The sequence below is a fragment of the Pempheris klunzingeri genome, chromosome 11 (genome assembly GCF_042242105.1).
Source record: "Pempheris klunzingeri isolate RE-2024b chromosome 11, fPemKlu1.hap1, whole genome shotgun sequence".
Classification (NCBI taxonomy): Eukaryota; Metazoa; Chordata; class Actinopteri; order Acropomatiformes; family Pempheridae; genus Pempheris; species Pempheris klunzingeri.
In genome coordinates this window covers 26,145,258-26,168,950 of record NC_092022.1, presented here as the reverse complement: position 1 = coordinate 26,168,950, position 23,693 = coordinate 26,145,258, and the positions used below count along the sequence as shown (strand labels likewise).

The 23,693-nt window shown below is 44.4% G+C and overlaps 1 protein-coding gene across 1 annotated transcript; it reads right to left on the bottom strand.

Annotated features, from left to right (window-relative positions):
• Positions 1-487: 487 nt before the first annotated feature.
• Positions 488-19,548, bottom strand: LOC139210119 (peptidase inhibitor 16-like). Its single transcript, XM_070840091.1, has 6 exons — positions 19,004-19,548; positions 5,739-5,889; positions 4,651-4,718; positions 4,355-4,464; positions 2,112-2,203; positions 488-1,638 (listed from the first exon to the last, which is right to left on the bottom strand). Exons 1-6 carry the CDS (start codon positions 19,295-19,297, stop codon positions 1,151-1,153), a joined length of 1,203 nt encoding a protein of 400 aa, XP_070696192.1. The 5' UTR covers positions 19,298-19,548; the 3' UTR covers positions 488-1,150.
• Positions 19,549-23,693: the final 4,145 nt, after the last annotated feature.

The window sequence follows — 23,693 nt, the reverse complement described above, 5'->3', positions numbered from 1 at the left end:
GAACGTGAAAACAGACTGAATGAATGACGGGAAATTAAATGTGATTATTAATCTCGAGGACGAGAGGAACTGATTTTCAGTCAGCAGGGTTTTGTTCATAATTACGACATAACATGTTAATGCCTCAGGTCATCTGCTCACCATTTCCTAACATTTATTCTTATTTAGACTTATTCTAACCTAAACCATCATCTGTTCCTGAACCTAAGGACGTCCCCACTGTCACCTGAAATGTTTGAAAATGTAACCAGGCTTTTTTTTTTTTAGCAAACTTTAATTTGAAAGCGTAACTGGATCATGTTTATTAGCAAGATTTATTTTTGAAAGTGTAACCAGAAGTTGTTTCTCAGCTTCTCACGAATTTATTTTTGCCGACGTTACTTCAGAATATGAAGTTTTGACGCTCAGGTGAAGCAAACGGCGTTAAATGACGTGTGAAAAGCTTAAAATTCCTACATATGACCTTAAGGCTGTTTATGCTCCATCCATGTGATCAGGTAGCTTGTGCTAGCTGTATGCTAACTGCTCTATGCTCTGTTTTTATGGAATTCCTCTTAAAATGACAACTTTTGACTTTTTTCCATTTATGTTTAAACGTACATCTTAATTAGCTTTACAGGTGTAGGTGTAATTTTTGACGTTTGGACAGAGCCCGGCTAGCTGTTTCCCCCTGCTTCCAGTCATTATGCTAAGCTAGGCTAACCACGTCCTGACTGACCATCTGAACATCTCACTCATGGAGGAAAAAGCCAATTAGCATTGATAATTGAATAATTGCTGCTAAAGCTTCACCTCATTTTCTCTCTAATCGTTTCTGTGTTCGATCCTTTTATTCAACATATTGATTTAGTAGTTGTCAGTGGGCGGTAAACTCACTGGCAGTAATGGTTTTGTTCCAAGCAGGTTGTTATGCACATTATTTGACCCAGATCTCGGCCCAGACTACATGCAGATGTTGCGAATCAAAGATGGCAGCTGTTTTCTGATGAGGGTGAATTATTAATTGACCCATATTACTGTGCAGGGGCAGAGATGGGGGAGGTGTTTGTTACCACGGGGCGGATTAACAAGGCAGTGTGCAGTCAACGCAAGGGTGGTGAGATGAGGCGAACTCATTGTCTCCTCTTCTTTTGCTCCCTCCTCCTCTTCCTCACAACCTCAGAGTGAGGATGGCAGTCAGACAGGCTAGCAGGAGACACGGTGAAGATGCTGAACCAGCACTATTGTTGTTCCTCTTCAATATATTTCCTGTTACGTCCTTCTCGGCCTTTTCCTCCATCTTATCTGCAGTTTCCTTTCTCTTCTCCTCTTCCTCCTCCATCTCCTTCCCCTCCTGCTCCACCTTTTCCTCAACCACAACCTCCTCCCTCAGTGTTGTTAAGGGGACCTCCGGAGGGTGGGTGCCCGGAGCAGGGGTGGCCGGCGGCTGGGCGTCCTCGGAGTCGGTGCTGATGCTGGCAGTAGTGGTCAGGGTGGTGGCGGCGGCGGCGGGCTGGACATGAGGGTCGGTCGTAGCAGCAGCAGGAGGAGGAACAACCTCCTCCACGCCGCCTTCTTCGGGCTGAAGGGAAGGATCGGATGTTGCTGGCGGAGGAAGGACTGTCCCCTCTTCCTCCTCCCCTTCTTCCTGCTCCTCCACTGAGTCAGCAAAGAAAACACACAAAGATGATTTTTTTATGACCTCAGATTGTCTCTTGCGGGCAAACAGGCTGTTATATAACTTCCATACCTCAACAAATGTGTTTAATTAACCATCGAAATCTAACCAGCTAGGACTGCTAATAGCAGTAATAGTATTAGTTGCAGTAGTAGTAGCGGGGGTGGTAGTACAGTAGCACCAGTACTAGATGTAGTAGTAGTAGCTGTAGTAACCACATCTATTGCTCTAATAGTACAGCTGTTACTTTGCTGAACTACTCAGGGGTGATTTACACCTAACAAAGTACTGCGATCATCAGCCTGCAGGACATAAAACCTGCAGCCAGAGCTGAACCGTAGAAACTGTGGTTTAAACACCAGAGTCTGGCGGGTTTGAATCTGTCTGGGTGTGTTTTGAAACTCTCGAGCGAAGGGGAGGATGAGAGCAGAGGAGTAAAGAGAGCGTGACGTACCACAGAGGTTGTTTTCGCATTTCTGGAGGTTCTCGGGACACCTGGAGCACCAGTCGCCTTCCACATAGGGCCTCTCGTCCTCATAGTTCCCTCTGAGAACACATAAAACACACACTAAGAGTTGTACTGCAGTATATATCATAACTGGGGGGGGTCATTACTCTAATAAGAGAAGATGAGATGTTGAAATTTACAATGTCACAGCAGACAGAAGGAGATATAACACTATAAAAATAATGAGCGACAAGTTAAAGTTACTGTACAGGGATGCAAAAACAACAATTTATAACATAACTAATCACAGTAGGTCCACTAAAAGAGCTTGTTTGATCCACTGACAGGCTCAGAGTGTTATTCTAAGTGTGTGACAGCATCATGGAAAGGATCCCTACAGAGAGAGACCTGGAAGATCCTTTTGGTTTAACCACAAACAGCACACACACCAGACTACATTCACTAAAACAGGGATTTTAGAGAACAGGACACAGGAGCTGCTGCTCTGCTGCTGCCTCCATCAACTAGTGTGTTTGTGTTATTGAGTGACTTTGGTGTTTTTAAAGGGTTAATTCAAATCCAACACAGTATTTGTATAACATACAATAACACACACAGAGTAACGCACAAGGCAGCAGCAGACCAGCAACTCCTGTGTTCTGTGAGGTATGAAAGCTGTTTTTGTGAATGGAGTCTGGTGTGGTTGACAGCATTATGGAAAGGATCCCTACAGAGAGAGACCTGGAAGATCCTTTTGGTTTAACCACAAACAGCCGTTATATTGCTCTCTTGAGTGGCTAGTTTGTCTGTGTTATTGTGTGACTTTGGTGTTTTAAAAGGTTAATTCTAATGTGGCTCAATATTTGCATTCTCGTGTGTTACACAAACCAACCAACCAATTGAGGCAATTTACAATGTCGCAGTAGAGGAAGTATGAAAATAGAAACAATAAAGTAAACAGTGGGAATATAAAAAAGGAGGGGGAGATAATAGAAAGTAAAGCATATTGTGAAGTGATGATGATAATAATTCAACACACAGAGTGAAGAAGAGTGTTGCTCTCCACAGAGGGGAGCTCTTGCTCCAGCAGTGGCTCTTGTACTTGTACTGTTAAACCCAGTGATGGAGGCAGCAGCTGTGCAGTATCATCAACAGAACAAGTACTAATACTAGTAATAGTAACAGTTATAGCAGTAATATTAGTAGTAGTACTGCAGCAGTAGGACTAGTAGTAGTAGTAGTGGTAGACGAACCACTGAGAGCAGCATCGATGCTACTTGTAGTAGTATTAGTTGCAGTATTTGTAGCAGTAGTATTTGTGGTAGTTGTAGTGATGTAGTAGTGGGATAAACAGTTGTAGTATTTGCAGTAGTAGCAGCAGCAGTACATGCAAATACTACAGTTATTAGTCATACTAGCACAAGTATTTGTAATAAAAGTACAGCTGGTATTAGTGGTAGTAGAAGGAGTACCCATAGTTCTGTCAGTAGTACTAGTACTACTACAGTAGTAGTGATACTGTATAGTCATGGAGTACTTGTGGCAGCAGCAATACTACAGTTATTAGTGGTAATAGTAGTAGGAAAGTAGTATTAGTGTATTAGTACTTGAAGCAGTGGTAGTAGTACTACAGTAGAAATAGTAGTAGTAATGGTTGCAGTAGTAGTGATACTTTATATTGATGTACTAGTATTACTGCACAAGTAGTGGGATGAAGAGCATCACCAGCAGTAATACTACTAATAGTACTAGCAGTAATAGTACCATGGTGGTGGAAGGAGTAGTAGCCATAGTCCTATTATTAGCAGTAGTAGCAGTACTACAGTAGTACTAGTAGTAGTAATGGTTGCAGTAGTAGTGATACTTTAAAGTCATGTAGTAGTACTACTAGTGGGATGAACAGTAGTAGATGTTTAAACAATGGCCCAGTTAGTTGTAGTAATACTAGTTGGAGAACCGGTAATAGTAACTGGGGTAGTAGTAACTACGGTACTGCAGTACTAGAGGTGCAGTAGTAGCAGTAAACTTGGGGATAGTACTACAAGAGGTATGATAATAGCAGCTGTAGAGAAAGTAGTGGAAGTATTAGTTCTTGTTGTAGTAGTAGTTGAAGTAATAACAGTAATAGTAATATAGCAGTACTACTATAGCAGTAATACTACAGTAGAAGGAGTATTAGCCGTGGCTCCAACAGTAGTACTGCAGTAGAGTTGTAGTATCATTGCAGTAGTAGAAGTAGTAGTACTCACGCCGGGAAGTAGTTGCAGACGAGGAAGGAGACTCTCTCCCATTCCAGTCCCTCCATGTTGTTACAGAGGTGGAAGGCACAGCCGACTCTGTGTGTGTCTGCCCACACCATCTGTAACACACACACACACACAGAGTTTAAATCCAGCCCAGAGATACGTGTGTGTGTGTGTGTGTGTGTGTGTGTGTGTGTGTGTGTGTGTGTGTGTGTGTGTGTGTGTGTGTGTGTGTGTGTGTGTGTGTGTGTGTGTGTGTGTGTGTGTGTGTGTGTGTGTGTGTGTGTGTGTGTGTGTCTGACCTGTGTGTAGTGTCCACACATCTTGTCTTCGTCACAGCTGTTGTTGTGGAAGTCGTAGTCCAGGTGTTCTACAGGAGCCAATCACATTACAGTTAGAAATAAAGTAAAAGTCTCAATACCACACTACAAAAGTAACTATCTACCATAACAGTTACTGCAGTGATGCAGGGAAGAGACTAAGTATGTCAGAGTAGGTCCACTAAAAGAGCTTGTTTGATCCACTGACAGGCTCAGAGTGTTATTCTAAGTGTGTGACAGCATCATGGAAAGGATCCCTACAGAGAGAGACCTGGAAGATCCTTTTGGTTTAACCACAAACAGCACACACACCAGACTACATTCACTAAAACAGGGATTTTAGCTCACAGAACACAGGAGCTGCTGCTCTGCTGCTGCCTTGATTGGCAAGTTTGTCTGTCTTATTGTGTGACTTTGGTGTTTTAAAGGGTTCATTCTAATGTGGCACAATAATTGTGTTCTTGTGTGTTACACAAACAAACAAACCAATTGAGGCAGCAGCTCCTGTGTCCTGTTCTCTAAAATCCCTGTTTTAGTGAATGTAGTCTGGTGTGTGTGCTGTTTGTGGTTAAACCAAAAGGATCTTCCAGGTCTCTCTCTGTAGGGATCCTTTCCATGATGCTGTCACACACTTAGAATAACACTCTGAGCCTGTCAGTGGATCAAACAAGCTCTTTTAGTGGACCTACTGTGATCAGGTGCAGTTGTCCCAAAGGATCACGTCGCAGCCCGTTTGGTGTCTGCTGGCTGAGGTGATCTACTGGACCAGTTCCAACACTTTCTACTGGTAATTTAGACACCAAAATATACAAATAGGGGTTCAGGTTGAAAAAAGTTAACGTTTAACTATAAGTATTAGCCCAGGTTGGATTAAAGCTCAGGTCCTTGAACACTGCCAGGACCCTGAAACTGAATCAGCTAAATGGAATTCATCCATCTTTGAAAAAGTAAAAAGTAAAAAGTCCAATATTCACTCTCCTTTTCGAGTGGTTTGGTCTCACCAACTCCTGAAAAAGCTGAAGAACAAGGTGCATAATGAAAGAAGAGCGTCTGCTGGAGGACAAACTTACCCAGAAACCATTTCTCCAGAGCCTCTCGGAGGTCCAGGGGTCCCGTCCCGGCAAACAGATTCTCTCCGGTGTCCTCCAGTTCTGGGTTGTGGTTCCAGACACATTTAGCAGCGTAGCCCTCGGCGATGAGCTTCAGGCCCGGCTCCCATTTCTGCAGAGCACCAAAGGCAGAGCAGAAAAGTCTGGACAGCGTTCTCGATTAAAAATCTCTTTGTTAGAAGATTTCTACGATATTTACCATGATCACCATCTTAATGTAGCGTCTCAGCATGCTAACATTTTCGTATTGTCCCATTAGTCTCTTACGTCATGTTATAAAGAAACGGGCTTCTCGTGGTGTTGCAGAGGGACGAAACCCTCGATGTCGTCATGTAAAACGTGCTGAGCTGTTGGATGTCAGACCTGCCGAAGCTGCTGGTGTTTATTTGGCTCATTATTGTCACACAGGAAGTTACTGCGCTCAAACTAACTCTCATATTATTGCTCGTGAGATAAAATTGATTGTTTTATAACTGTTCAAAGTCTTTTTCTCCGTCAAATCTGCTTTTAATTAGCGTGATAATTGTGTTGTGTGGCTTGTTTGTTTCATTTTTATTATATAATCATAAGTAATTAAATAATTTATGTCCCATTATCGTAAAATCAACCACAGGTTGGCTGACTTCAGCTGATTATTTCCGATGATGGATGTCTGGCTTAATTTGACAGCCTCTACTTAGAAAAACATTGTTGAAATGATATTTAATGTCATATCAAGGCAGGAAGACGGAAAGAAAAACATTCTGATTTATGAACAGCGCACCGTGTCTGACCCCGACCGAGTCATCGCCCAAAGGTCGACACTCCTTCATACAAAGGTTTAGTTCTTTCTGTCCTGTTTCCTTCCTTCCTCTGAACAACGTCCTCATCACCCACTCATCCGTGGCCTGACCTCTGACCTTGACCTCCATCCCCAGCCGTGTTTCCTTCCCATCATGCCCTGGGGTTTAACCTCACAGCAGCTTCCTCCTCAGAGGCTGATGTGGTGAAACGTCGGCTGCAGAGATTTCTGATTCGGCCGAACAGAAGGAGCCTCAAGTGTCGTGTTTCAACAATTACTGTCCCCGATTTAAAGGAGGAGTCTAGTGTTTTTAAACCTGGGCCCTGGTCGGTACAAAAAGTGTTGGAACTGGTCCAGTGGATCACCTCAGCTGATCAAAGTAACGTAGTAACGTAGGTAGAAACTTTATGTATCAGACTTTTAAAGATCCGTCATCAGACAGTCGATACCCAGACCTGTCATGGCGTCCAGCTAGCCGGCGGCGCTAAAGCTGCTGTGAGTGTGTTTGGTACCAGGATGTGGTCCAGCAGCAGGTAGAGGGTCTGGTCCTTCATCAGAGGACCAGGAGTCTGTGATCCTTCATCATCAGAGGACCAGGAGTCTGGGATCCTTCATCAGAGGACCAGGAGTCTGTGATCCTTCCTCAGCGGACCAGGAGTCTGGGATCCTTCATCAGAGGACCAGGAGTCTGGGATCCTTCATCATCAGAGGACCAGGAGTCTGTGATCCTTCATCATCAGAGGACCAGGAGTCTGTGATCCTTCATCATCAGAGGACCAGGAGTCTGGGATCCTTCATCATCAGAGGACCAGGAGTCTGGGATCCTTCCTCAGAGGACCAGGAGTCTGGGATCCAACACAGCAGCTCAGAGAACATGAGGGCCGTTAGCACGGGGACGTAGCAGAGTTAGCTCGCTAGCTAGCAGGTCTGACACCAGACTGAATGGTTCTTTACCGTCTTCACCACAAACTGAGACTTTACCGACATCTTTAAACTGACAAACATCATGTGTGAGATTCGTGGCGCAATTCAAACAGGATCTAAACTTTATTTGTCTCTCGCTGTTGACAATCGTACAGATTTTTTTCTTGAAATAACGTCCCATGAGGTTCACCAGAGGGGGCAGGACTTCACCTCTCTCTTGTCTGACGAAGGTCAGTGGAAGAGAAGCAACTCTAAGCCAACTCATTTTGATTGGCGTTAACATTTTCTGTGAGGCAGATCACCGTAGTTTGCCTACACTTCCTCCGTCCTGTGCAGGAGGAGTCCGAGGGGAGAACTGAGCCTGGAAATACACAAACCAGTGTGGTTGAACTCGAGCGCTGTGATGTGGACCGCAGCCTAATGGTTTTCCTCTGCTGGTCCTGTTTATTTAGACGAGCTGCCGGCTGCAACAAACAGCCAGATCGTCTCCGACCGCAGGACTCCCTGCCGTCGGCACCACAGCAACGTTAACCCGCTCAGTAACCGTCACACACACCACCAGTGAACCAAATGAAGCCGCTGAAAATAGTCCCCAAACCCCTAAAAACTACAGCAGCGAGCTTTCAGAAATGAAGGTTCATCCTTCGAGGTGTATTTTAAAGATCCCAGCAGCCCTGTGATGTAAATCAGTTTTACAGTTCGGGCCGTCTTCATGGCGACAGATTGACGTCCTCTGGTTTGAGTCACTGCAGCAAAGATACCAAAAGAATGAACAACAGGACCTCGAGTTTAATATTCCTCTGTGTGTGTGTGTGTGTGTGTGTGTGTGTGTGTGTGTTTATTTGTCCAGTGATGACACACAACACAAACAATAGTCAGGGGTCTCCTTCACATTCCTCCCTCTCTCCAGGCTCTCAACATCTGGTCTGTGTTATGACTTTCAGGTCATGTACATGGTCATGAAGTGTAACACACACACACACACACACACACACACACCGTCACCTCTGTCAGCCGTACTGGAGGTCATCTGGTCTGTGAACAGCTGATTTTTGTTTCACTGTATTCAGATTTAAACCTCTGTGGTTTTGTACGACAAAATGTCCACACATAGACGTCCAGTGCTGGAATGTAACTAAAATACTCAAGTGTGGTCCTGAAGGGACACTTCAGATTATCTGAAGTGGGATACTGTGAGGTCTTTATCCATAGTCGGTGTGTATTACCTACGGTAAATGGCGGTCGGCGCAGGTCACTAAGCAATGTACTGCTGTGGGCGTCTTCAGAGCCACCAGACTCCATTGACAAAAACGGTGATTTTACCTCAGTTGCTGGTTTACTTCAATCGATTAGTTTGTGACGTTTTGTGCCATATTTTTTATATATTTCTTATCTAAATAGCTAATTTGTACAAAAAGTGTTGGAACTGGTCCAGTAGATCACCTCAGCCAGCAGCCACCAAACGGGCTGCAATGGCTGCAACGTGATCCTTTGGGACAACTGCACCTGATCACAGTAGGTCCACTAAAAGAGCTTGTTTGATCCACTGACAGGCTCAGAGTGTTATTCTAAGTGTGTGACAGCATCATGGAAAGGATCCCTACAGAGAGAGACCTGGAAGATCCTTTTGGTTTAACCACAAACAGCACACACACCAGACTACATTCACTAAAACAGGGATTTTAGCTCACAGCACACAGGAGCTGCTGCTCTGCTGCTGCCTTAATCAGTAACACGTGTGTTTTTAAAGGTTTAATTCTGATTTAAACTAACAAATTAGCAGCTTGACTTGCAATTCCCCTCACCTGCAAGGTAAAATGACTGGTTTTGGAGTCTGGTAGCTTGGAGGAGAGCGATATAACGGCCTCAGTTCCCCTTCAGAAAGGGCTGTCTGATGGCAACGTAGAGCAGTGAAAACTTTGAGCACACACTACTTGAGTAATTTCACTTTTAAGCAGGAATGATACAGATATTGCACGTTTTATAGGTCATGCTTGTATTTTCCCTGCTGCTGGCGTTGAGACATGATGTTATTGTATTCACAGATGACTGTTAATAAGCCCTGTGTACAGGCCCAGCAGTCTGTTCATCCCCTTCAACAATGGAGCCGATTGTTTGGAACTGCTCATGCCAGCCTTTTAGTTCAATAATATTTCATGTAATCATATTATTCAACATAATTTACTGTTTATTTCCGTATTTTGTGAGTGCAGCTTGGTTTCAGTTGTTGTTTTTGAGTGTTTTCGGTCCGTTCTGTCTGAGCTTCTTCGCTGACTCTCCCGTGTGTTGGAAACGGAGCTGGCTGGGAGCAGAGCTGTGATATAATTGTTCACTCGAGCTGCTCAGGAAAAATGTTTCCCCGTGGTTTGTTTTTATTGGTTTCTAAGCACCAATAATCAGCAGCGTACAGTACAGATGATGAAATATTAGGGGGTGAACTACAGTACTGCAGGATTACAGCGTCCCCCGCTGAGGGGATTTACATTCTTCCTCTGCAGGTCTGGTTTCCTGCTGCAGGTTCGGGGCTCCGAGGCTGCGATCTCACCGACTGTTTGTTTGTTTTAAATCTCAGCCACAGCAGGAAGGTTTGAGCTGGTTTAAGTCCCCAGATTACACGTCATTTGTTCTGTGAAATCTCACCGGTTTGATCTGAACTGGTCAGACTGGTTTTTCTCTTGCTGCTGTTTATTTTTTATTTTCTAAATATTTGATCTGATCAGACTGCCTCCAGTGCTGTTTGTTATGTGGCTCAGTTTGATCTGAACAGGTGGGGTCAGAAACATTTTAAAAGAGAACTTATTTTAACCCTATTTTTTACACATTCTGGTGTCTAAATGACACTAAAAGTGTTTGTTTGATCCACTGACAGGCTCAGAGTGTTATTCTAAGTGTGTGACAGCATCATGGAAAGGATCCCTACAGAGAGAGACCTGGAAGATCCTTTTGGTTTAACCACAAACAGCCGTTATATCGCTCTCTGCACACACACCAGACTCCATTCACAAAAATGGTCATTTTACATGGTAGTTGCTGGTTTTTACTGCTGCCTCAATCGGTTAGTTTGTTTGTGTTATTGTGTGACGTTGGTGCTTTAAAAGGTTCGTTCGGATCCAAGGAGATAATTGTGTAACACACAATAACACAAACAAACTAACAAGGAGAACACCATCAAGGCAGCGGGGGACCAGCGACTCCTGTGTTCTGCTAGGTAAAATTACCGTTTTAGTCAATGTAGTCTGGTGTGTTTGCAGAGAGTGATATATAACAGCTGTACAGTAAACAGTCATTCATTTTTAAGGGACTAGTTTGGATTCAAACCAGCAATTACGATGTTTTGTGAGGTAAAATTATTACTTTTGTCTATGAAGTTTGGTGGCTTTGAACTGGTCGGATTAGTTTCAGTTTGATCTGGACTGGTTTTCTATGTAGCCCGGGCCAGTTGCATTTAAACTGGTCAAACTGGTTTCTCTCAGTTTTACTGGTACTGGTCAGACTGGTTTGACCAGTTTTAACCAGACTTTATTTCCCCAGTTGTCATCTTTGTTCTGGTCCGTGCACCACATACAAGCTGCATCTGGCTAGGCTGGTTTTAGTTTTGTCTGAACTGGTTAAATTTGTTTCTCAGTCCGGTTAGACTGGTTTCCTTCAGGTCCGTCAGAACTGGACACACTGGTGTCATTGCTGGTTTTATCTGGTCCGTCTGCTGGTCTCTGAACGTTAATCTGCCTGGAAAGGTTGCAAGGGTTTTTTTTCTGCCAATAAAAACAGAAATCTGTCCTCTAATTTCCTCCCAGTTCAGCACTCTGACCTCCAGCTCCCCTGATTTTATAACCACTCCGTTTCTCTCTTTATCCTCTCTTCCTCCATGTTTCTCACTCTCTTCTTCTCCTCCTCTCTCTGATTCTTACCCTCCATTCCCTTCTCTCCCTCTGGCCTTTTTCTCTCCGTCTCTCCAGCACAGCTGAGAAGCAGAAAGACAAACATGAATATGGAAATGTCCCAGTGGGGCTTCCATACCGGTGGAGACAGGCTGAGACCTCTCCTGGTCCACACACACATTCCTCTGTGGGTGCTCGTTCATTCATTGCCTAATTTTCATTTCTCTCTCTGTCTAAACATCGTGTTCTTCGTCTTCCTCCTCTGTTGCTCAACCCTGAGTGCTGACTCCCCCCCCTGTCGTCTGACACTGGGAGGGAGTCCGCGGGGGGAAACACCCATCTGTCTCTGGAACCCAGGCTGCAGTTTACTCAGCATTTCTGGTGCCTTGAAATGTGGCTGCTGTTCGATTTTAAAATGTGACCTGATCTGCTGACCCGTGTGGAAAAGCGGTTTGTTTTCGGAGACTATTAACGCACCCAGAGAATTAATTAAGGTTTTAAGTAGGGAGGGGTGGGGGGGTGGATTACTGCGATGGATCTCTGCCATCCATTGTGATCACTTCTGTGCAACATTTATCAGCCAAAGGAAATGTGTTTCTCCAACAAGACTACAGATAAACTACCAACAAAAGGTGCTTGCAGCTGTCAGGCTTTAGCTGAATGCTAACATCATCATGCTAACAACCTCACACTGACAGCACTATCTTATTTTAGCGTATTAGCGTGCTAACATTTGCAGATGGGGATTGTTATTCTTTTTTCAGGTGTTTCGTCATAAACCGAAGTAATGAGCTGATTAAAATCGTGGCCTGATGATGGCGCTAGATGAGGAGTTATGGAAGTTCATCCTGAGGGGAACATGAATGTCCGAACCACATTTACTGGCAGTGCGTGTAAAGGTTATTGAGGCATTTCACTCTGAGCCAAAAGTGTCAACCAGATGAGAAGTGAAAGGATCAACGGTGTCACCGGGGTTCATCCTCTGGGCACCACGAATGCTTGTATAAAATTTCATGTCTATTTTTTTTTCATGTCTGTTTATTCTAAGTGTGTGACAGCATCATGGAAAGGATCCCTACAGAGAGAGACCTGGAAGATCCTTTTGGTTTAACCACAAACAGCCGTTATATCGCTCTCTGCACACACACCAGACTACATTCACTAAAACAGGGATTTTAGAGAACAGGAAACAGGAGCTGCTGGTCTGCTGCTGCCTCACTCGCTTACTTTGTATGTGTTATTGTATAACTTTTGTGTTTTAAAGGACTAATTTGGCCTCAAACTAACATGTTAAAGCACCAAATTCACCTCAGCTAGACTTGCAATTCCCCTGTCCTTGTGAGGTAAAATAACTGTTTTTGTCAGTGGAGTTTGGTGGCTTGGGAGAGAGCGCTATAACAGCCTCAGCTCCACAACTTGCTCGATAGTATCAACTTCGATGAATGAAGATATTGGTTTCATGGTCAGCAGAGGCATCACCGGAGGTAATCATGGGGGAAAAGTGAGAGCTTTTTGGATGCTGAAATCGCTGCTTGATGAAACATGCAATCAAGGCGGGTGTTCAGATTAAGAGGAATCCTGTCTTATGATCCTCTCCCGATAAGCCCTTGATTCAGACTGCTCACTCGCCTCAGGTATTCCAGACAAGCTTCTTATCCGAGCCCTGTAAGTTCAAATTGGAACAACTTCTTCATGACTCGATAAAATGGCAGCTTTGGAAGCTTTTAGACGCGATAAAATTCTGCAGGTAGAAGAACCACACTAAAATAAATACACAATCCTTTCTTCCGTTGAAGCATGTCGGCCATCGTCGCACCCCCATGAGGAGCTCAAGCAGCTGCAGCTCGTGTCTGCCGGCCCCGACCTGCCCCGAAGCTCCAGACAAAAGATTTGATCTGACGCCTGACTCACCTGTTTGTTCTCAAGCATGAGAAATGGAAAAGTTCTGAGTCGTTAATATTCCCGTGAAGCCGAGAGACAGGAGCTGGTACTTCACACGTTCATTTCTGTTGATGCTCAAGGGGGGTTCACATGATGAATGCTAATGACGGTACTTATCTGAGCAGGCTTATCGCAGCGTGATGCAACATGAAACACAAACTGGAGGTTCAGTTCCTGTCGATTCATCCTCACCTGATGCACCCTCTTACTAACTGACATACTAACGCCATGTTTCTCGGCTTCGCTCGTCTCGCGTTTCATACCAGCTACTTTCCTCGATTTCGTTTTTCCACTGCAGGCAGTAACCCTCTCAATGTGGACGGCATGTTATACTGCCATGGAGTCATCTTCAAGGTGACACAAACACACAGGAACAACAGAGGAAATCTTTTTGGTTTAACCACAAACAGCCGTTATATCGCTCTCTGCACACACACCAGACTACATTCACTAAAACAGGGATTTTTTTACCTTGCACACAGGAGTCGCTGGTCTACTTCTGCCTTGATAGTGTTTTCCTTGTTAGTTTGTTTGTGTTATTGTGTGTTACACAATTATGTTCTTGGACCTCAACTAAACTTTTAAAGCACCAAAGTCACACAATAACACCAACAAACTAATCGACTGAGGCAGCAGCAGACCAGCAGCTACCGTGTAAAATGCCTGTTTTAGTGAATGTAGTCTGGTGTGTGTGCAGAGAGCGATATAACGGCTGTTTGTGGTTAAACCAAAAGGATCTTCCAGGTCTCTCTCTGTAGGGATCCTTTCCATGATGCTGTCACACACTTAGAATAACACTCTGAGCCTGTCAGTGGATCAAACAAGCTCTTTTAGTGGACCTACTGTGATCAGGTGCAGTTGTCCCAAAGGATCACGTTGCAGCCATTGCAGCCCGTTTGGTGGCTGCTGGCTGAGGTGATCTACTGGACCAGTTCCAACACTTTTACTACCTGTGAGTCATTTCGAACTCAACATGTGTAGAAATAGGGCCCAGGTTTGAAGATAAAGGATTTCTCCTTCAAAATGAAGCTGTGTATGTTCAGAAGTGTCCACAAAAGGCAGCTGACTGGTGAACAGAGATGGAAAATCAAGAGCAGCACTGCTAAAGCGGTTTCATCAGCAAACCAAGGGACACAAAAATCAGATGCAAACACAGATAATTAGAACAAGACAGAATAAGTACAAGACAACTGCCAGCAAAAGGCACCAGAGAGTGTGTGTGAGCGAAAGAGGAAACAGAAAACAGTCCGTTTCATTTCTTTGTTTCCTCTTTTCTTGTCTCCTTCCCTCTTCTACTTTCCTTTTTATCCACCACCTTCCTCCTCTCCTTGTGCCTCATACACACTCGGGGACCTTTAATAAGATGAGATGTGTGTCTGATGTTCAGTAAAGTAACTTCAAAGGCTAAAACTCCTTTTTACTTGTGGGTGCGCTGCTGACGGACGCCGTTATCCCCCCCCCCCTCCCAGTACAATGCACAATAGACACGGAGGAGCGACTCCCAGCTGGAGACGATTAAAACAAAATGTGGACAGTCGTGAGACGTCTCCAAGAACATCTTAGAAAAAGCAGACATGTATAACGTGTTTGTAGAAACATGCAGCGGCTTCATGATACCAAACACTTTAAAACACACTGTGGATGTAGGTTTAGTAAGAAAACCACCAATATCCCTACTGCCAAGTTTCACTATTAAACAACTTGTGTTTTATGATACAGGGGAGATAAAATATATTAATTATAAGGGAAATGCATCTGTGATCGGCCTGGAAACACTTGGTTCAGGGAGTCATCCTCAGGGGAGCATGTGTTGGTCGTACGGAGCAACTAATCTCACCGTCATCCTTCGAATCTGAGACGTCATCATTCTCTGAATCTTCTAGATCAAAGGTCACTAACTGGCGGTCTGGACCCAGACGCCGCCCTATACGGACCTGGACCTGTTATCATTGAATTATAAGGGGATTTTAAATTTGACGAGACGTTTCTATTTTAACCGGCGCAGCGTTTCTAGTGTTTACGGCGTTGTGATCAGGTGTGAGCAGATCAGGAAACGCACAGACCAATCACGTTCGAGTTAAGCTCCGTCCCACGTGACGCTACGAGGGTTTGAGATCTATATATTGTGAAGCCGGTTCAGACTGTGTGAGAAGAAAAAAGGGAAAAGCTGCTGCTAAACTTTATTTCTCTCAAGTTATGAACTTTATTTTAAGACGCACAGTTATTCAAATTATTTTCTAAATGAGACAAGAACGTTCCACCTCTCTGTCTGTTTACTTAAATGTGAAGTGACAAATCAATTTTAAGATCAAACTGAATCTATTTGATCTGACAGTCAGTTATTGATCACACTAGGCTACATCAACATATATCACACTGACTCCAGTTAGACATTAAGATGTTCTGGACCTTTGCTGTAACACATTTTCTCTTGGATGTCACTGTAATGTAGTGGTGTGCTGACATATCGATTCCTCCGATACCAGATATTTATGTTCTAGAATCAATTCTCATATTAAAATATCGATATTTTAGTAATTTGGAGTAAACGTGTGGTTCATCACTAACAAGAACACAGTGGAAAGTAACTAAATGACACCCAGCTGGTAGGAACTACTTTCTCTTCCGCCTGTCATAGTCACATGTGAAATACGGCTGCGTAAGCGGAGAGGTTGTGAGCAAAAAACAGGGAGCAGACTTCAAGAGAAAACTGTAAATATGCTGATGTTCCTAAACAAAAACCTGTGAGTGTTTGAGTTTTGTTTGTGTTAAAATGTTCAGATGCCGTCAATTAACAGGCAACTATTCAGTAATTAGTTTTTCTTGCATCATGGTTCTTGATAACTAAACAATCAGACCGAGCAGTGTGACGTCTTGTGTTCATCATGAAGCTTTTTACTTTGACTTAACAAACACACAGTATCAGGTCACTGGGACTTGGTATCTGTGGTGTGGCACGTCACTGCTGTAATGTGCTGCTCATCTGTTAAAGCCGAGAACGACAGGAGATGAGACGAAGCACATTCACACCCAGGAGTCTTCATCAGAGACGCATCCTCTCCTCGCTCTCTCGCAGAGCCAACAGTGATTTGCTTTACGAGCTATTCCAGCGGGTGTCTTCATGTCTAACTGGTGTGGATCCATCTGTTCCTTCCTCTGGGTTTGGTCGCCCTAAAACACATTTTTCTCGTTCCCACAGTTTGATCCCTGCCAGTTGCTCTCAGTGTGGCTTGCTGAGGTTTTGGAGATATCCCATCATCCCGGTACAATGCAGCTCAATGAGTGCTTGAAATTGCTTCAAAATTAGATTAGTAAAACTCAACGGCAGCGTCTCTTTACGAGCATAATGACAAGTGCGTGACGTCCGGAGGCCTGTGGATTACTCAGTTTGAGCCTCGCTGTGAAAGGCCTCATTGAAAACTTCTGCTGTTCAGTCCGACTTAAACCTTCTGCAATTAAACTGAACGCAGCCAAAACGAGTCTCAAACGAGTTCTTACATTTTGGCGTGTTTGTGCTTAAGTGAGTCCAGTTTTTGATGCTTCACTACATTTATGGAGTTTTTTTTTTTTTTTTTTTACAGGCAAAACTCACACGATCAGCTCATCTAATGTGATGCTTTGTCACAGGCCGCAGGTGTTTTGGGTCATGCTGCTGATTAGACGGATTATGTTGGAGTTATGTGAAGCTCTGCTGGGATTTATGTGACGTCAACACGCACTCGTACATCATGATGACTTGTGTACGAGTGTATTATGGACTGCAGACATGTATATCAGCTTTCAGGACCTTGATGGCTTCATTATTTAACACTGAAAGGGGACATTTTGCATAGTTAGAGCTTAATTTTGATAGTTTAAGTGCATTTTGCTGGTAATTATGCTAATAAAGTATTTTTACACAGTGATATTTATTCGTTACTTTGAATTAATCCTTTAAAACACTAAAAGTACGATAGTGTTCTGTGAGGTAAAATTGGTGTTTTTGTGAGTGGAGTCTGGTGGCGAAGAGAGCAGTACAATGTTCAGAAACATCTCTTTCTTCAAAGTCACCAGACTCCATTGACAAAAACAGTAATTTTACACAGGAGACGCTGGTCTACTGCTGCCTCGACCGGTTAGCTTGTTTGTGTTATTGTGTGACTTTGGTGTTTTAAAGGGTGAGTTCAGATCCAACACAATATTTGTGTAACACAGACAAACTAACAGATCAAGGCAGCAGCAGAGCAGCAGCTCCTGTGTCCTGTTCTCTTAAATCCCTGTTTTAGTGAATGGAGTCTGGTGTGTGTGCAGAGAGCGATATAACGGCTGTTTGTGGTTAAACCAAAAGGATCTTCCAGGTCTCTCTCTGTAGGGATCCTTTCCATGATGCTGTCACACACTTAGAATAACACACTTTTAAAACACCAGAGTTCTCCTTTGAGTCAGGGATCTGTATTTCAGAGGACTTTGGTTGGAAACTGTTGCTGCTGGACTTTATAAAACACCGTATGTGGCTCAGTTCCCTTCTTTCATTTGTTGCAACACTTGTTACATGTCTGACTGCTGTTGTCTTCTCGTCTGGCCGTTCGGATCAGTCGTACGAACCGAACCGCCTCTCTCCCAGAGTGACACATAACTCTAAGTGTAAGCATGGCAGCATCAGTGTTTTTAGCCTTTTTAAACCTTTTCCCTAAATGTGGCCGACTGAACTGACATGGAGGCCCCTGAAATTAGCGCTTAGTTCTATGTATAAGTGAGTCTGACACTTTTAGTTGTGGCGTTTCATGTTAATGAGTGAGGAAGCACGCGGGAGCCGATTTGTACTGGCCAACGGCGTCGATGATGACGTCATTACGAGTGTTCAGACCTGAATCTCACCTGTATCAGACCAAAATATCAGAACTGAGAGAGTTCATGTTCAAAACTAAAAAAACTGAAGAGTTAAATTTGCTGTAAACTGTTTGGTTTGATAAAGTTTTGGTCGGAGAACAAACGTCGGCAAACTACGAAGTCAAAGTGCGGGATGACGTTTGGCGCCGATGCAGCACGCAGTCGGGTCTGGAATCATCGTGAAGCCGCTCGCTGTCCCTCGAATCAACGTTGACACAAAATACCGCCTTAAAAAAATGATTCTATTGATTCCAACATGATTTTTATCCGTCAGAGCCGTGGAATGATCTGTTTATCATATTTGGAAGCTCGTGTCGGCTGCCGAAGCTCCGTCTTAGTAAATATGAACTTTGACTGTATTGACCTTTGACCGTTTGTGAGGGTTTTTCTTTTTACAGTTTAATTCCCACGAAATTACAGATATTTAGAGGTTTTTTTCTCCTGTCAGACTCTGAAACAACATCTGAACCAGTCGGCAGCAGCTCGGCGCCTGTGATCACTGATATTTCACTCCGGTTGGAGGATGCAGTGACTCTGAGAAGCGTTTTATCCTTTTTATTCATTTGTTTTAATCATTTCACACAAAAAAACACACGTGGAAGAATCGAAAGCCTTCACAGATCCTCCTGCCTGTGTGTCTGTAGTTGTAGTCGGGGAGGAAACCGTCGTGTCAGAGGATGATCTGACATTTAATGGACAATATTACCTCATTATATCAACGTCACTATCGTTGTTTCCTTCTCGTGTCAGTCTGTGCTGACGTTAATGCCCCAAATCAAGTGTAAGCTGATGCACGGTGGTATTTTAAGCCCTGCAGGCTGCAGGTGTCTTACCAGAGGCAGCATGGCGGAGGCGCTGGGTGACACCAGTCCTCTGTAATGGTTGTGCAGCTCCACCAGCAGCTCCTCCTCCTCCTCGCTCAGAAAGCTCCAGGCTCCAGGAACCACCAGGGCCCCCAGCAGCAGCCATGCCCAGAGAGGAGCTCCCCTCGGCGGGCAGAGGCAGCGGCGCCCGGACCCCCTCCTCGGCCTGGAGCTCCACGAGGCTCGATCCTGGGTAGTCCTTCGGGTCGAGGCCCCCCGCTGGGTGGAGACCCCCTGGAGCTCAGAGAGGCTCCGCTGGTGCATGATGGGAAACGGAGTCCTGGAGGATGTATCCTCGAGTGGTCAGTCCAGAGTCCAGCAAAGTGTGTGTGTGTGTTTAAGTGTGTGCAGAAGAAGTAATGTTTGTGTGTTTGTCTGTGACTGCGTGTGTGTGTGTGTGTGTGTGTGTGTACAATAGGCCGCTTGTCTTTGTCTGTGTGTGTGAGTGTGTGTGTGTCACTGCGTGTGTGTGTGTGTGTGTGGGTCAGTAAAAGTGTGTGTGTTCCCTCCTCAGTGCCTCTCAGTCTCAGCTCTGACGATCTCCCTCTTTCTGACCGGGCTTTAAGAGAGAGAGGATCCTCCCACACACACACACACACACACACACACACACACACACACACACACACACACACACACACACACACTCTTCAGTTCACATTTCACATACTGCACCGACTGGTACGCACAACAAACACACCCCCCCTCAATCCTCTTACTCACCATGTTCTCCATGTCGATCTCCTCCTCCTCTCCCTCTCTCTCTCTCTCCCCCCCTCTCTCTCTCTCCCTCTCTCTCTCTCATCCCTTTATCTTTTTTCTCCTTCATACTTTTCCTCCTTATTGCAGCTTATTGTTATTCCAAACACACTTTTGGCTCAAACCTGTTTGACATTTTCTGTTTTTAAAGATTTAATATCATTATTATTATATTTTGGGACAGATAAACAGGAACTACAGGTGTAAAGGGGGGGTGACGAAGTTTTTCAGGTGTGTCTCAAAACAACAATCCCAATAAGTGAAATGATGTTTGATGGCGGCGACGACAGAAAACCAACCGGTAACTCGTCTGATAATCAACTACTCGTTTAAGCTGTTTTTCCAAGTAACCAAAATCCTGATGGGACTTTTATTTTTTTTGCTTTGTCACACGTGCGGATAATCAGATGAATGATGGCTGAAGTCCATTTAGCCGCTCGAGTTTCAGGCTGCTGGCTCATTGTCACAGCTTAACAGTTAATGTTATTACGGCTTCGCTCACCGGCATTATTATTATTATTATTATTATTATTATTATTATTATTATTATCAGGAAACAGTGGGTGATTAACGTGTTAATGTTTCTCTGCTTGGTGTTTTCGCTGCTTCTGTCTCTCATGTCGTCACCGTCTCACCAGACCTCCTCAGATTAAGACACCTACCGCAGCTTTTCATAACTAACTCCATAGTTTACTTTGCACAACATGTTCTCTCCTATCTGTTCATTAATTTTGTGTGTTTTGGTCTCACTTGTCATATATCTTACCTTTTTTGTTTTGTCACACAAAAAACTATGTGAGAAGATAAGATGTAGTTTATGTGCGTCGTTATCTGTGAAGTGTGTTGAAATGTGGGGGAGTCTGGTGCACATTCAGCTGTTTCTGCTGCGCCTGCAAATGTTTTCACTAACATTGTCTGGGTTTTAATGATTATTCCTGGTCACAGCTAACCAATAGGAACACTGGGTTTGATCCAGGTGTTCATCCAATCAGAGCTTGATGTGCTGCTGCAGGAAGCCGCCTCCTTCGCTGGTTTCATTCTTCTGTCGCAGTGATTTTCTGTCGGTCACACAAAGGTGTCGGTCGTGGAAGTGACACCCGACAAGGTGTCCGTAATCAGGAGTTAAGGGACAACGTGGAGGATGGGAACAACACAATCATCACCCACAGTCACTTACCAAAGAGAAAACAACCATTCATTTATATTTTCAAACGTTTTGCGACCAAAGTCTAAAGTTTTTCAGGAGCCATAACTCAGTTTTCCTGCAGGTCTGACTAACACCTGGAACAATCATCACCGTCCCATTATGTTCTCATGCAGTGGAAACGTTGTTCACTGCTCCAGGAAATAGGACGGATCATAGATACGACGTGGCAACAGGAGATGTTTGTAGTCCCACAAAGCTAACGTTATGCTAGCAGGATTTAACGTAAAAAACACTCCATATGGTTGACAGTATAATTCCTCAGCATGTTTAGCAGCTAACCAGCTGCGTCACTGCCCCCAAACCAGTGTGAAGATTTTCAGAAACAAACGCTGTCGCTGCAGCCTGAAGCTGATTCGATGCTGCAGGGTTGTTGTCCTGATTTTCCTCACCAGCAGGCGTCAGTGAACATTTGACTCGTACGATCGGTGTCGGCGCCAATCTGTGCAATAAACACACAGTTGTAAATTGTTGTTGTAACAGATGTAGTTTAGATTTAGTCGTGTTTGACCAGCTGAGGATAAATGAGAGCATGTTAGTCTTTGATTGGTTTTCTGTTTTTGTTTTCAAACCGTTGAACCAGGAACTACCGAAGCACACCTAAACTAAATACTTCAGCTAAAGTGGGCTTTTTCAGGAAGCAGACGGAGCCACGCCAGCGTTTAGGATCAACATTGTTCTTCAACATTTCCTCGTTATGTTAACAGAAAACGAGTATTTGGATCCCCGTCAGAATCTGAGTGCTGGAGAACAGTGAGCATCAACTAAAGGTCCACTTACTCGCTTTTTCTGCAGGTTGTTCACTTGTTGTGCAGAAGTTTGTCTCTGTTATGAGACGACTGAACCCAAGCGTTCATAAAGCCCGTCTGATGTGCTGAAAGCTCTGGAAAAAGCTTGTAAAAGCACCTCAGCTTAAGAGTATTTTTCCAAACAACTATTTCAGTGGATTAAAAACTCAGTTACATGTTCAAAGACGCTTCTCTTTGTTTCCTCTCTTTGTTTCTTATTGTAGCTGTTGCCCGGGAACCTACGAGCAGCAGAACCCCAGAAGAAGAAACCCTGACGTCTGAAATCTGTGATCAATGAAGAAGAGAGAGAGCCACATCACGGACTGGGAGGAGTCACAGCTGTCACATCTGTAAGTAACACGTTCCCAACAAATAGAAACTGGGCCCAGGAGGCAGTAAACTGGGCTAAAGGAACCCAGAAACCTCTGAAGGAGGCGTTCAGGCTCCAGCTGGAGTCGTCAAAGCCAAACAAACGTGTCGTATAGAAGCAGGCGGCAAACACTGAACGTCTAAAACTACTTTCCAGCCGGTTCACTTCTCTTGATTAACACAGTAGCACCATTAAGACGAGTAACACCCAACAGCTGAGTCCACTCCAGGGTTCCTATTGGCTCGCTGAAACGACCTTAATAGCATCAGCGGCTCCTTCAACAACTTACTAGCTGAGTGTCACCAGTTTTATTTCATTTATTTAAACCAGAAAAGAGGAGCAGTTGGAGCTACTTACTTTGTTTAGCTCCTTTCTAGTCATTTCAAAGCTTTTACCTCACATCCTCATTCACCTGTTCACCCATCATTCATTCATACAGGAGGAATCTGAGCTTCACACACTGAGGAGCTTCAGGAGCAGGTTGTTGACCCACAGGAGCTGAGGATCCAACCACCCGCTCTACCTGTGAGCCACAGTTCGGACTCCTCGTGTATCGTAGCTCAAGCGTCCTACTGGATCCGTCCTCGACGCTCGGAGCAGAAATAAGAGCATCGGAACGAACTGGACCAGATCGGATCGAGAAGCAGTTCAGGCTTCAACTGAACTGTGTCCCGTATCGTGTGTCAGGCTCATGCAACAGTAGCCGAGTACCAGCAGGCGTGAGCTCGTGTGCAGACGTATGAAAAGAGCTCCAGGATGGAAAACCATCTGGGACATTTCTGCGTCCTCGTCGCTTCACACAGATCTGATGTTCTCAGCTATATTTGTTCTTTAAAACGAGAGGCTGGAAACACACTTTTAGTCGCTTTGATGCTGCGTTTGTTATATTTGTCGAGTTTTCGACGTCTTCAGAACACCGTCAAAGTCATAACTCGCTAAGCTCCGATGTTTCCAACACTGACGCCCCTGAAAACGCCCGCTGTTCGACGTAATTGAACCCAGATTTATTGGATGTGGTGTTATATTGTCAATGCAAAGAACTTTCAACCCTCACACGACAAACTTGAGTTGTCTGGCGTGTGTGTGTGTGTGTGTGTGTGTGTGTGTGTGTGTGTGTGTGTGTGTGTGTGTGTGTGTGTGTGTGTGTGTGTGTGTGTGTGTGTGTGTGTGTGTGTGTGTGTGTGTGTGTGTGTGTGTGTGTGTGTGTGTGTGTGTGTGTGTGTGTGTGTGTGTGTGTGTGTGTGTGTGTGTGTGTGTGAGAGAGAGAGGTCAGCACACATGTGTCGTGTCTCCCTGCAGACTGTCAACATGAGGTCGGTGTTACGGAGCAAACGGTGACCCTCAGGATTCAGTTTCATACATTTACCCCCTCTGCTTCCTTTCAGCGCACACACACACACACACGCTCACTGAGGAATGTGTTGCACAGTGAAATGTGAGCCTGTGGGTACAGCTGGGTGTGTGTTATGATGTGATGTACTTGGCTGAAAGAATAAAAACACAGCTTTAGCAGGCGTTCACACCGCGAGCGGCTCTAAT

Bases quoted from the DNA above. Each gene is read 5' to 3' on its own strand.
- LOC139210119 (XM_070840091.1), bottom strand. From the start codon at position 19,297: ATGCACCAGCGGAGCCTCTCTGAGCTCCAGGGGGTCTCCACCCAGCGG. The intron at 4,719-5,738 runs GTAAGTTTGTCC...TGGCTCCTGTAG, and splicing joins TCTGGAGAAATGGTTTCTGG to AACACCTGGACTACGACTTC. The intron at 4,465-4,650 runs GTCAGACACACA...TGTGTGTTACAG, and splicing joins TGTGTGGACACTACACACAG to ATGGTGTGGGCAGACACACA.